Genomic DNA, 14050 nt, shown 5'->3' with positions numbered 1-14050 from the left:
AATGGATTTTCCATTTCTTTCTTAGTGAAAGGCTTGAGCAAAGTAAGCTTCAGCGGGTTTACTCTGAGCTGAACTTCTAGTTCTAATGCATTCAGAACAGGTTAGAGTCATAGAGTCCCCATTCAATATTTAATTTATTGGTTGGTCTAATTCTTTCCATGCCTGTTAAAAACAAATTGATGCGTACTGCAAAATCCTTACTGGGCTACACAAACTGTTACAAGAGCAAACTTGCAAAACCTCTGTTGCCAGAGAACAGAAAAATATCAGCATGTTAAGAAAAAGAAGAATTTCCTACCCTATTAAAGATTGCAATCATGGGTACATAGTGCTTCTTCTAACACAAGAACATGTACCTATGCAATGTATCTAAGTCCTGGAAAAGGTTGCCTAGTGATGCTGAGGAATCTCCATTTAGAGAGCCTTGAAACTTCACTGACCTTGAACAACTAGATCTAACTTTAAGGTGACCCTTGTACTGACCAAGAGTCTGGACCAGAGAATCCCAGAGGCCTTTTTCAATTTGAGTTTTATTATGACTCTACATACAGTGACCTATGAATGGAAAGCTAATGTTGGGAGGTAATAGAAAGGAGTATGCAAATCAAAACCACCACAGACTTTCATAAAGATGTTAACAGCGTTTATTTCACTGGTGCAAGGCCCGCGTGTCATCCACCACTCAGCAACATCAAAACAAAACATCTTCTATAAAACGGTTTCAGAAAATTCAAAACAAAGTAACAGTGGCTATAATAAACTTCATACAGTACTGTAAACCACTTAATTTATGCCATTCAAACAAGAATAAATCAGTTGCTAGCATACATGGCTTTTTTTTTTCCCCCCAGAAAATAAAACATACCAGCACAGCTCCAATACATGCCTCACACCTGGAAATGCGTAACATCACTCCATGACATTGATAGCTGTTCGTGCTTAGAACTAATCATCAATTCACCCTACTGATATCATAAAATACAAAATAATATGAAAAAAAAACCCCTACATTTACAAAGTGTAGGCCCAGTCCTGCAGTCTAATCTGTTTGGGCAGGTACCCGCAACCATTTCAACCCCCTGAAGGCAATGTGGTGGTATTTAGTGCTCCACTGCTAAAGATTTGATTGCAGAGTTAGGGCAAACGTGGGAAAGGTTTAAATCTTTCCACAAGCAGTAAAACACTGCCTCATTCTTCTAGATTCAGTTTCAGTAGTATTTGCACAACCTCCTAAACAGAGAATTACCTACTGTCAATTACCTCACATTTAGGAAGAAAGAAGGATAGGCTTTAAAGTAGTCTGCAGAGAAATGGCTTTCACTGAAATGACTCGGGGCTGCAAGCTGTGCTGCAGTGCAGGGTGGTGATCCAAATGCTTCCAAGAGATAGCCACATCTTGCTTCAGTATTTACAGTACCTGCTGCCTTCCTCTGCCTGACATGAGTTTCTTCATGAGCAAGAAACCACAGATCTTGTTTCCATTCAACAAACATTATGACATGACTCCAAACACAGGATTATGACGACAAATGCTAGGGCCATACTCTTCATAGTCCTTCTTCGTGTGACATACTTGAAAGAACTCCGGCTATGAAAACATGAAACAAATCCTCTCAAAGCCATAAGAATATATAAAGCAGAAAAACAGACGAATAAAATAATGCTTTAATTTTTTTTTAGATTGCAGCTTCGTGATAAGGTATTATTTCCTCGCAATAGAATAAAACTAAAATTTTTTAAGAGATGAAAACAATCAATGAAAGTTTGCATGGACAATAGAGTTGATTTTAAATACAGCAATAAGAAATCTCATTTTGAAGACATGAATTGCTCCTGTTTTCCTCCACTTGATTCTCTCTCACGTCAAAGAATGCTTGTTCAGCTCCTATACTCCCGAAGTCCTGACTAATCCAAAGCGCTAACTTCAACAATAAAGGGACTATATTATAGCTATCATATAAATACTACTTCAGAATTATGTCACATCATGATATCCCTACTCAAGTACAGCTCCCACTTGCTCTGTACAAACTTTGCCGAGATGAAAGTTGCGTTAGGATTCCAGAATGTGACAAAGTTTAGGCTGTCACAGAAGGTTTAAAAGTGGCATTCAGAATGAACATAGCCAGCAGACACCACACAAAGAAAGATTCAGAATAATTTTCATGAATACTTACTGTTGAAGCCAGCATGGAACCACCAAACCAAACCGCATAACGCTGCATGTGATGTGTTATCACTTGAACTTCAACTGGCTTGGGCTAAGAAAAACAGTTCACAATTACTTTACATGTCCTACTAACATCCTTATAAACTGAAAACATTCAGAAATCTTCACCCCTCCATTCTTATCACTATCTCATAATTACTCAGAGTGCCATATTTCCTAGGAGACCAAATCATATAACTCTTCCTGACTAGCACACTGAAGGACACAACAGTTAAATCCCGTTTGCCTGCTGCCGAGATCACTTCTCTCCTATTAAGAGACATCAGAAATGTCCTTACACATTGTTCACAGTAACTTCAAGGTTCCTGTAAAGATATGCCATATGTTGCAAAGCTACCAAGAGATTTAATAATACATATGGACACTGTATTCATTTTAGAGCACCGTGTTTTCACTAGTGAGGTGAAAGCTTTGAACTTTATTTCTTCTACTATTCTTAAAATCAATCTATTTGAAATCCTTTCTTACTTTTATCCGACCACCACTGAGCTCCTCACTAAGTCTCAATCTCGCATCCACGACTCTTTTCAAATCCCTTTGCAGTCGCCGTCCAAAGTCCCTGAACATTGTGGATCCTCCTGAGAGCACCACATTCTGTGGAGAAAATAAGGATACACTCTTTAAATCCATCTTCAAAGTGAGTTTCCCAAATGGTATTAGAAGGCTGACAAGCTACACAGAACATCTTAATATCGCTCAGTTTCCACAGTAGGTCCACAGCTCCCTACGTTCTCCCTTTCTCTTCAAATAATAGTTTTGTGTAGAATATACTATCACAAAAGAGAAGGATTCCATTAAAGTAATGAGCTAGTACCCTATACATACACTGGAGCAACAAGATGACACTGTTGAAATGTTTCAGAGACACTGATAACATGCAGTTTTAGCACTGATGCTAAGTAAGGCTCTAGTCCAGTCATGTAGCTCTTAGTGCCATTCCACAGGCTGGAAAGTTACCTAGAACTTATTTCTAAAAATGAGTTAGACACTAACCACAGTCACCAGTAAATCCAATGATTCAAAGATCTATCCAAAAAGGACAATAGTCCTGAGAAAAGTACAATGCCTTCTACTTTTCTCTATCTTCTTGTCTAGTGCTAGTTTTCAAAGCAGAACCGAAAGCCTTGTGCCCTGGATTTGTGCTTTGATCCTAAACATGTGTTCTACAATGTCACATCCTTAACACTTCTCATAACATCTCAGGGCTACAGACCAACGCAGAAGTCATTTCAACAGGGCAGGGCGTTTGGGGTTGGATTTCAAAACAGGAACGCTGGAAAATAACAATGGTGGCAGCAAGAATGCACTTCATAATAAAAAAGAAAGAAACTCTACTTGACAAAAAAAGCATGTGCGCCCCGCAGTGCCTGCATGCGGCACTGCAAACCAAAATGTCAATTACTGCTTACTAAAATCACTTGTATACCTGAGTCACATTGGCAAGGAACTTTACTGAGATGAAGAGTTCAGTATAGACTGGGCAAAGGGTTATCTGTTCCAAACAGCTTTTGATATTGCAGACCAAGACTGTGCACATAATGAAAGAATCCCTGAACCACTGCTTACACAGCCAGGAAACCTGCATACAGATCTGAAGAGTTGAAGTCATGCATAAAGTATTCGCTCTTTCAGGCTGCAGAAGTAACTTTTCAGATTTTAAGCAACAGAGTACAAGCTGCAAACAAAATTTTCCTTGCTAAATGAGAAGAAAGTTGTTTGCTTATTTATGAAAAATAACGAGGAAGGTAGCCATACACATAAAGCAGGAGCCAGAAACCACAGTTGGTCCTAAAATTAACTTGCTCCCTTCACATACAAGAGCTCCCTCCACATACAAGAGCATAACTTCCCCTGCCTCAGAGTAGCACACACTCAGTAAGAGAAAATTGCTAATGGGGAGGAAAAAAAGAAAAAAGATAACAACCAACTCGAGTGATGAAATAGCAATTAAAAAGTTGTCATCAGAAAATATTACCTGGAGATAATGAAGTTGGCAAAGAGAGTGAAAGCAATAACTCTATTCAAAGCAAATTAAACTTTGTGAATACTGCACGAAGTGGATGATGATACCACTAAAAGAGACTCCAGAACACACTTGAGAATACCTATACAAATACATCTTAGACCACCTTATGCAACTGCAGAGTTAGTGGTAACACTAGGAGGATCTTTTATCATTCCAGGGATAAAAGCTAGAAGGTCACACCTTCCTGAGATTATGATTATTCAAGTAATTCTACATGCTAAAAGAAGATTAAGTGCAATGCTGGTCAAGAAAAACAGAAGCACTAGGGTATGCTGGTTGAAAAGGTACATCATCTCATCAATGTATCTAGAAAAGTCAGGCTAAATAGCCTGTGAGATACAAGCAGGTAGCACCAACTGCCATCATAACGTGATTCTACACAGTTACAGTTCCCCTGTTCCCTGTAGCTCTTGTCAGTGCTGGGCCAAACCTGTGCTAAATCTTTAGCAGAGGATTGCTCATAACATATGGGCTTCAACAAGCCATCACAACTCAGCAGCTCAATCTTCCATCCTTATGGAAGGTCAGAAGGCAAGTAGGCCTCACTCACAATGGAAGCAGAATCCACACACATTCCTCACCCTCTGAACAACACAACACCCTTCAGAAAGAACACAGTGAAAGTGGCAAAAAACTGTTAGGATTACAATAAACAAACAAACAGCCAATACCTTCTCTAAAATTACTGAGCGTTACACAATGATTCCAGTAACCACTGGAACGAAAAACATAGAGGAAAGCTAAACATGTCTGTGGAGAAAGCTTACTAGCATTGTTTGGGTTTCCAGCCTGCTAAAGAATTCCAGAATTCTTTAGCCTCCCAGAAAAAGATATCAAGACAGTTAGGATTCAAGTATCTGTTTCCAGCTGCTTCCTTCAAATGAGATTTCTTCTGATCTAACTAAGCTTAAACACACTTCTGCTGGTTTAACAGTTCTAGGCAGAGCACAGGTTTCACAGCTGACACTGATCACACCACCTGATGGAAAGAAGCTCCAGCCAGTTTTAGCTTTCATATTCTTTCAAACCAACTTAACTTTCAGCCAGTTAGCTATGTTTTCTTACAAGAGAAGGCTGAAGATCTTCCATGCAGTTGAATAAGATAACCACAGGCAATAAATAAAAAAAGCAGCCCAGTTCTGGAAGGAAACTGGGAGTCAATACCACACACCTAGGAGGGCTGGCAGGAAAATTCTCACTTCCCATCCATTCCCTTCACTCCTATTATGAGCTCTAGGAGACTGAATTTCATTCCATATCATCTCTGATCCTATACCTGTATAGTACAATGCTACAAAGATATGAAACTACCTAACGAAATAACCCAGTTACAGTAACAGAAATCTTTATCTAAGCTTATCTAAAAGCTGCACACTTTTGCTAATTTGGTTAAAACAGGGCATCATTTACCAAGACTGCATGGGAAGTGTAAGAAATATTATACATCTCAAACAAGAAATATTATCCCCACAAAGAAGTGAAGGTATTGCAAGGAACTATTTCTGGAATAAATTTTATTTTAATCATGAAGAACCAATCTGTGTTTCTTTACATTCATGATATTTTGTTCTTATTCAACAATTTGAGTACTGCCCTTGCTGTTCCACTGAAACACCTCTGCACTCAGACAGAAAAGTAACTACAACCCAGCCCGCACACTAACGTTACAAACCTAATTAGTAGTGATAAGAAGAAACGGAGTTTCTCCTCAGCACTCCTGTTCTACACTATCAATGTTAATCACTTTGGGTTTCAGTTTTAAGTAGCAGGAATGCCTTTCCTTTCCCCAGGACTTAAATCAGTGCCAAGAGGATGCAGATCTAACAGCCTGGCAAGCTCTCCAGCTCTAACTCACCCACAGTGCCCGCCTACTCTGTACTTAGCAATTAATAGCAAGCGTTGCCATTTTGCTGAAGCTCACATAAACAGAAGTCAGTTGAACCCTCGCTAGCTTCTGCTCGAGGACACCTACAATTTCAGAGGAGAGAGGTAAGAAAACAGTTGATATGGCAAGTGAGCTGGAAACCACTGGGTGGTATTTCTGCCTGCAGCTCACAGCCGCACAGCAGTCTGACAGCGCCATCTACACACCACACGGCGTATGCGAGGCTGCTTTCACCCTATTTTAAAGCAATTCAAGTTAGAAGTGACACTAGGAAGACATTTACCATAGCTTTAGTCTCTTGCATCCCAGACCCCTCCAGGCTTTGAGAATGGTTCGTTATGAGCGGGGTAGCCAACAGTTTAACTTTTTAAGAGAACACAAGTGCAACAAGCCTACTCCAAACATCAATTGCAGCAGCACGTTCAAATTCACTATGGCTCACAGTAGCTGCGCAAACAGCCACAAGTCATCTTCTCTTTGGAAAAGAAGCAGCATCATTAAAATTCACTGAAAGCCCAAATGATCCATTTACAACAGAAGTCCACCTTCACCAACACACTACAGTCCCCAACCCACGTGGTGAAATCAGCTCAAAAAACTAGCTTAAAAAAATCAGAGGCCAAGGATGTGAGAACTTGTTCCATCCTGTGTATTTAAACTTGGTTGGCTAGAATCTTTCAGAAACATTTCTGAAACCAGTTGAATGCTGTCAGACATCACTTGCATCTTAAACCATTTTTGTGCCAAAAACACAGCAGAGAACGGAGAAGAGTTGAAAGAAATCAATCATGAAGATATGCAAGCGTAAGGTTGTTGGTCATGTCCCATTGGCAGAAGGCACAGATTTCAGAACTGTTGATACTGTTCTCATCAACGGTTACTGTCAGAACTCTGGAAGTATCTGGGGAAATACTCTAGATGGGAAAAAGGAAGATGAAACAGCATGGAATAAGAATGACAATTTCTGAGCCTGTTATAAAAACATAAAAAACATCATCACTTATTAGAATATCATGTAGTTTTTAGAACTTTCAAAAGACCTTCACCCACTTTTAAAAGTTGCTACAACTACAGTCACTAACCAAATGATACACCTGGCTATTCTTTTTTGACACTGAGGTTAAGTGTCATAAGATATGCCCTAACTGACACAAAGTTAGGACAAGTTTCAAGGTTGTACAGAGCATTTCCAACTTAGAGAGAGATTTTTAAATAGCAATACCGAAACCATCCAACATTATCATTTATTGCAAATATACTGCAGAGCAGACATTTCATGCTGATGCAAGTTAGATGTGCATTAGTAACACTGCATTTAGTAATATGCTCAAAGTAACCTAAAAGCAGGGGGAAAGATCACCTTTTTCTGTAGGCCACAATCTGCATCATGCTACTGCTCTCTCCATTCCTGTGATATGTTGTATATTTATATAACCGTGATGAAAATAAGGAAAGAGGAACAATATTCAAGGGAAAATTGAAGCTGAAGAACTGGACTGAGAGTACCTCTGTAGATAAAGACACAGGGGTGCTGGCAGATGGAGAGCTGGACATGAGCCAGAAATGCATGCTTGCAGCCCAAGAAGCCACTTGTGTCCGGGGCTGCACCTAAAGAAGTGCAAACAGCAGGACAAGGGAGGTGACTTTCCCCTCTTTGTTCTTCTCCTTTGAGAAGGGTCCAGGGAGACATCACTGCAGCCTTCCAGCACCTAAAGGGGAGCTACAGGAAAGCTGGGGAGGGACTTTATCAAGGAGCATAGTGATAGGTCAAAGGGTGGTGGTTTTAAACTAAAAGAAGGTAAGATTTATATTAGATAATAGGAATAAATTATTTATGACTAGAGAGGTGAAGCACTGACACAGGCTGCCCAGAGGAGGAGCTGTGGATGCCTCATCCTTCAAGGTGTTCAAGGCCAGATTGGATGGGGTCCTGGGCAACTGGGTCTAGAGGGAGGTGTCCTGACCAAGGGCTGGAACCAGGTGATCTTTAAGGTCCCTTTCAACTCAAACCATTCAATGTTTCTGTTACAATGCCCTAAAAAAAAAAAACAACACAGAACTATATAAACAAACTATACCATTCTGCCCAAAGAGCACCGAAGTGATGTGATGCACTTTCAACAGCCTCACCCACCCCTACAGAAGCACAATCACATTACCTGCTGCACGCAGAATAGTTCATTTTCCAGTGGAATTCAGCACACAGGAATAAGCAACATAACAAAGATGCCAGATTATCTCAGCCCTATGGTAAGATCCAAAATCACTCCTCCATTACCTATGCACTCAGTTCCATTTAATTCTACTTTCTGGTGATTTGGGTTCATTTGAAAAACAAATACATAGTCTACCTTATTTCTTCACATTTCAGTGCAAGTCTCTGGTTCCAAACTCAACAGCTTATCTATCCTTCCTTATTTTATCAGAAAGAATCTCACTCCAAGCAATCTGGAACTCTCAGCTCCATTAGAGACAGTCAGGGAAGACAGAACAAGAACATAAATCAGTGATTCCAAGCAATCACATTGAGGTGTAATCATCATCAGAATTAAAAACAAAGTACATTGCTGCTAACCATTATACAATTAAAAAGAATTTATGAGCTTCACTTGTGCAATCTGTAGAAGAATGCTTGAGTGTGGAATTGAACAACTACAGGCTTTAGGAAGTGGTTGAACAGCAACAGTCCTGTGAGGATCCTGCTGCTCCAAACCTCAACATAAGGTAAGACAACTGGCCTCATAAGAGCACTGTTGAGAAGATCAAGAAACAGGACTACTGGGAATAACACTACAAAAAAGATAAACACTACAGGACATCTGAAGATGGGCTACAGAACAATTCTTTAAAGGCTACATAGCACACATTACCTGCAACAGGGTATTTTAAGATATTTTCTGCAGGAGCATTGATGAAACACCTACATATATCCAGTGTAAGCCTAGCACTCTAGCACAGTGGCAAGAAATAAGACATTTGCCTCTATGGAAACTTCGGTCTTGCAGAAAGAAAGAGGAGAAAGGAGAGCCAGACATTAAGAGTTTCTGAAAACCTTTTGCAGCAATCTTAAGCTTGAAGCCATTGTAGCCATCTACAGCAAAAGTCACTTAGCATAAAAGTAGTGAAACTTCCTCTCTGAAACTGCACTGCAGATTTGCTCTAAGTTACTATGTCTCCTAAATTACAGACTATGTTATCTTGATAACTAAAATATGCTACAAAATGTTAGTAGTTACAAACTACCCTGAGATACAATTCAGTTACAACTTAATTGTTCCTGAGAAAATGTCAACTCTCGTAGACAAGATTCTTTCTAACAGAACAGAACTATAACCTTTTACATGAACAAGTCTATTTCTTCATGTTACTGCTTTATGCTGTTATTAAAAAAAAAAAAAGGGTACTGCTGCTGCTACACAAACAGAAAACAACTAGGAAGCATAGAATGTGCTGCCAATGCAGAAAGAGAGCTTGCCACAGGCTATGCCTGTCAATGCCTTCTTTTTCATTTCTTAATGAACCACTGACTGAAAAAAACTCTCTGGACTATATACCCTAAACAAGTTTAAACAGGCTTAATAATTGTCTTCTAAAGGACTAAGTTTTCCATGTACTTTCACAATGTGTTCAACACCTGGCTGAAACTGCAGTGAAAACACTAAGACTATGAAAAAATATATATATATATCTGTGTATAAATCTAAGTGGGGAAGAAGCCATGAGGTAACTCCTGAAGTGGGCAAAACCAAAAAACTCTCATGCTTAAGAATTTATATTACAAATATCGGATATAAATAGAGTTCCTTGGGAACAATACTTAACTGCACGCCAAGCCACTGCTAAAGATAATCCTTTGTTTAAAAAAAAAAAAAAGCAAATATCAAGTATTTCTCATTCAGAAAAATTGTACCTTGATTCTTTTAAACTTTATTTCTATTCAAAAGTTCATATTTCTCATACTAGGGGAAATCACAGCCATGTGTACTATATACAAACGCATCATGATGATGACAATGATCTTCAGTCTTCAAATGAATTCAGTTAGCCTTAGAACAGAAAGACCATACCTTATATAATGGACGCCGGACATCAATGGGACAGTTCTGGATAACTTCATCAACTACATCCGAAATGGATTCCATAAAATCAGGATTAGCAAACTAGAATGAAATAGAACAGACATTATGTATTTCCTTCCACAAAAAACAAAAAGGCAGAAGTGAGACTGTAGGGAGATTTTGTAACAGTACTTTTAAAGGAAAATTGTGGAAGTAAAAGTCAGTATTACTCCTACTCACCAGGTATTCTATACTATAACAAGCCCACTTTTGTACAAGGGAAATGAGAATTGCTTTTTTCCACAGGCAAACTCAGATTCTCTTCCTTGGTCAAAAATTCACTGCACAAAATTTATACACTAGAAGCCTACTACCGCACGTGACATGATTTCAGGGTAAATTTTGTCAGAATGAGATAAACTGAAAATAGGATAAGATTGTAAGATGGCTTTACCAAAGATAGCTTTTACCTAGCTAATGCAAAAAACTTAAAGTTAGGATTTAATGAAGTCCAGGGAGAAATTCTTTTTGGAAGCAGTACATATCATCTGCTGTGTTTTTCTTGCCTAGAAAGTTAGTGTTTTCAACACAGAGCCAAGACATTATTAATTCTTCATTAAGTAATCAAAAAATGGAAAACTGTCCTTTATTCTATTCCTCATAGTCTTTATAGGGCCTGTGGAAAGAGAAACTATTAAGACCATGTCTGACATGGGATTCAATGCTCCTCTGTAAGATAACGTGGGTAAAACAGCAGGGAGGAAAAACTGCTCAGCCTCGAGGTTTAATGGTGATGTAAGATTAGACATCTGTAAATTGATAACAGACAGATTAAGGCTGGAATTTAGACACAAGGCAAAAGAATGAAATTTTCAAACACTTTTCCAACAGGAAGAGGATAGACAAAAAGAAACTTTAGTTTTAATATAGACCTTGATTAAATTGTTACTACTTTATTACAGGCTATGGCTGCCCGTAGTAAGCTGAATGGGGTGTAAAATAAGGGAGAGGACATACTCTGCCATGCTGGAGCATTAACATTTGATTCTATCTTCTCCCAAGGTATCACAACATCCTGAAGTTCACTCACATTGAACAATCAAAAATCAGGCAAACTAGGCACTGTAAACATCTCCCAAAACTGTATGTTACTTATTACCACACCAACACATATTTCAATGGACTTTCCCTCAGGGAGAGATGTAGCATCCATTAATTGTCATCAACAGAAAGCAACAAAAAAAGCCAAGATCTTAAACAGTATCAACTGAATAATTCCATGCAGAGTACTGCCCAAACAGACTGGTAACATAACTAAAAACAGAGTATGAAAGCATACCAGTTTAAACCAGTGCTTGCAGAAAGAAAACAAATACTGTGTAAAACCTACAAGTTCAAACTTTTTTTTTTCTGAACTTTAGGTTGCCTTTAAAAAAGAAAATAAGAGGTTTGAAACATAACTTGAGACACAAGAAAAAAAATTACCTACTGCACTCATGTTTTTCCTGTGCTTATGCTACCTGAGACTGCACAAGGCTTGCAGTTAGGAGACCTACTGAGAGCTTACTTCCACTTGATGGCGCACCCGCATCAAAAATGACAGTAATTCCCTCCCCCTCTACTTACACAGTAAACTTTCTGTAACTTAGTACTATTAGTATTTAACTCTTACCTCAGGATGAAAGAAAATTTCAGGTCCAAGGAACCTTTCATAACCAACGTCTATAACAAATTTGGTTTTGTTGATTGCATTGATGCCAGTGTACTGCTTGATCCATTTCCGTGGATCTCCATCATACTTAGCAAATTCTTTCACTATGTCAGGGCAAATATAACAGTATTTCTCCTGTTAAGAAATAGCAAGCGTAAAAAAATTGCCAAAATAATTATTCTATCATTGAATTAAAGTACATTTCAATCAGAAAAATAAAAATACATAAGCATTCTTACAGATTGGGCTGTCCAAGAGATATTTGTACTCAAATGACTGCTGAAGCCTCAACCATCCAAGACAACAAATGCTTAGCTGCTTCAGTACAATTCCACACTGACTTATCTAGATTACTTTCTCACAAAATGAAAATGCCACAAGCATTAGGTGTGACAGAAAAGTTCAACGGTGAGCTCTCCTTGCAAGATCAGATCCATAACAATCAACCTACTGGCATTACATATTCATTAAATCAAAAAACAGATCTTAAACAAATCTCAAGCTCTAAATACTAATTTAATCTGCAAAGCTTATTCAACTCTACCAAGGAGTCAAGCTTGACCATTTTCTTCCTCTTTCTCCTTACCTTGCACTTGATTGGATACACCGGCAGAAGCTTGTGTAATTATTTGCATTTTTAAGTGAACACAAGCAACTTGCTAAAGCAAAAAAAGAAAAAAAATTTGCTCCAAGTATTTAATTTAGGTAGTAGGAGACAAAGAAGGGTGTACCTTTATGGCTTTTGCTGTCTCCAGAGATTGTTCAGGTGGAATTCCCACTTCCCTCTCCCTCAGGAGTTGTTGAATAAAGTAAGTAATATCTCTACCTGCAATAGGAATATGTTTGATGCAACTTCCAATTACATAGCCTTCTGCCTATGTGGGAGGAAGAGGGAAAACAACAAGAACATGATCTTCAGGCAAAATCATGCTGTGCAGAACATCAGGAATCAACGAAGTTATCATCATTTACACAATAGCTTGCTTTCATTTTTAACTGAAAGTAAAATACTGGAACAGTGAAGTGTTAAAACATGCAAGCAACCCCCTGCAAAGTGGATACTATTTTTAAAAGTCCTTGATTACAACATACAGATACTGATGATCTAATAGACATTGAAACGCACAAGCAACAGACAAAAAAACTTGTGCGCATTACAACATAGACAAAGTCTGATCAGATACAGTTTTTTTTCAGGCATAATCTGAAAACCAAATGTAATATGCAAAGACTACTCACATCCTGTTTCAAGGTGGAAAAAAAAAGTATAAAATTATTAAAAAGCTCAGGCAACAAAAAAAAATCAAATGAAGACATATCTAACAATAAATCAATGAAAACAAGAGATCCAGTTGTTGCATTGTTTCCAGAATGCATGGACTGAAAACAGTGATATTGCTGTGTCAACATTATTTCTACTCTTGCTTCTTACATGCTTCAGAGCTTTGTATGGTAAATGTTCTTTTTCTGGCATTTCCCAGCAGAAGACAATACTGATGTGACCAGATTAATACCAAAACGCAAGAAATTAAAGGGAGTCAGATGTTCATTTCTAAAATAACTGATCATTCACGCATACTATATGCTTCAGAATTACACTGAAATCAATAAAACATATGTTAGTATACATGGATAATTGTATATTTTTAACATCCTACCAGAATTAAGCCGTTTGAAATCAACCATGTACATGAACATGCCTTTGTAGCAGCCTGCGGTTGTTTCCACACAGAGCTCACTAACTTCTAAAACACAGACTACAGCTATGTAACATAAATAAAATACAAGATATTCAAAAAGCTTGTGTGCGTGACAAGAAGTAACGTAGGCATGCAGGAGACTTAACAGCGATATGCATTAATATTGAACAGAACTGAAGCATCACAATAATGCAAGACAAGGATTTACATAGAAGTAGCCTTTAAAAGATGCCCTAGCGGTTCCTTACTGCAGCTTTCCAATAGTCTGGACAGCTAAAATTAATCTCATAAATAAAGTCACATAACTAAACACATACTTTGCAAAGCCACCATAAGGGAGGAAGGAAATCCCAAACAACCAAGTAACCGTAAAACCTTTAAAACACTGTTTACTTTGACAGTTCTTATTTTAATATACAGAAAACAAAAAGCTGCATTTG

At 38.3% G+C, this 14050-nt stretch overlaps 1 protein-coding gene across 2 annotated transcripts in view; it reads right to left on the bottom strand.

Moving 5' to 3' along the window:
• Positions 622-14050, bottom strand: part of ACTR3B (ARP3 actin related protein 3 homolog B) — a 46214-nt gene continuing 32785 nt past the window's right edge. For both annotated transcript variants that reach the window (XM_021386288.1, XM_021386287.1), the window contains 6 exons: positions 12642-12785; positions 11872-12045; positions 10209-10301; positions 2699-2824; positions 2178-2261; positions 622-1588 (listed from right to left, as the gene is read on the bottom strand). In XM_021386288.1, the coding sequence (XP_021241963.1) occupies positions 1493-1588; positions 2178-2261; positions 2699-2824; positions 10209-10301; positions 11872-12045; positions 12642-12785 (717 nt within the window). In that variant the 3' untranslated portion in view covers positions 622-1492. The remainder of the gene's footprint in view (positions 1589-2177; positions 2262-2698; positions 2825-10208; positions 10302-11871; positions 12046-12641; positions 12786-14050) is intronic.

The sequence above is a fragment of the Numida meleagris genome, chromosome 2 (assembly GCF_002078875.1).
Source record: "Numida meleagris isolate 19003 breed g44 Domestic line chromosome 2, NumMel1.0, whole genome shotgun sequence".
In the NCBI taxonomy this organism is placed as follows: Eukaryota; Metazoa; Chordata; class Aves; order Galliformes; family Numididae; genus Numida; species Numida meleagris.
This window is presented reverse-complemented; position numbering and strand designations above follow the sequence as displayed.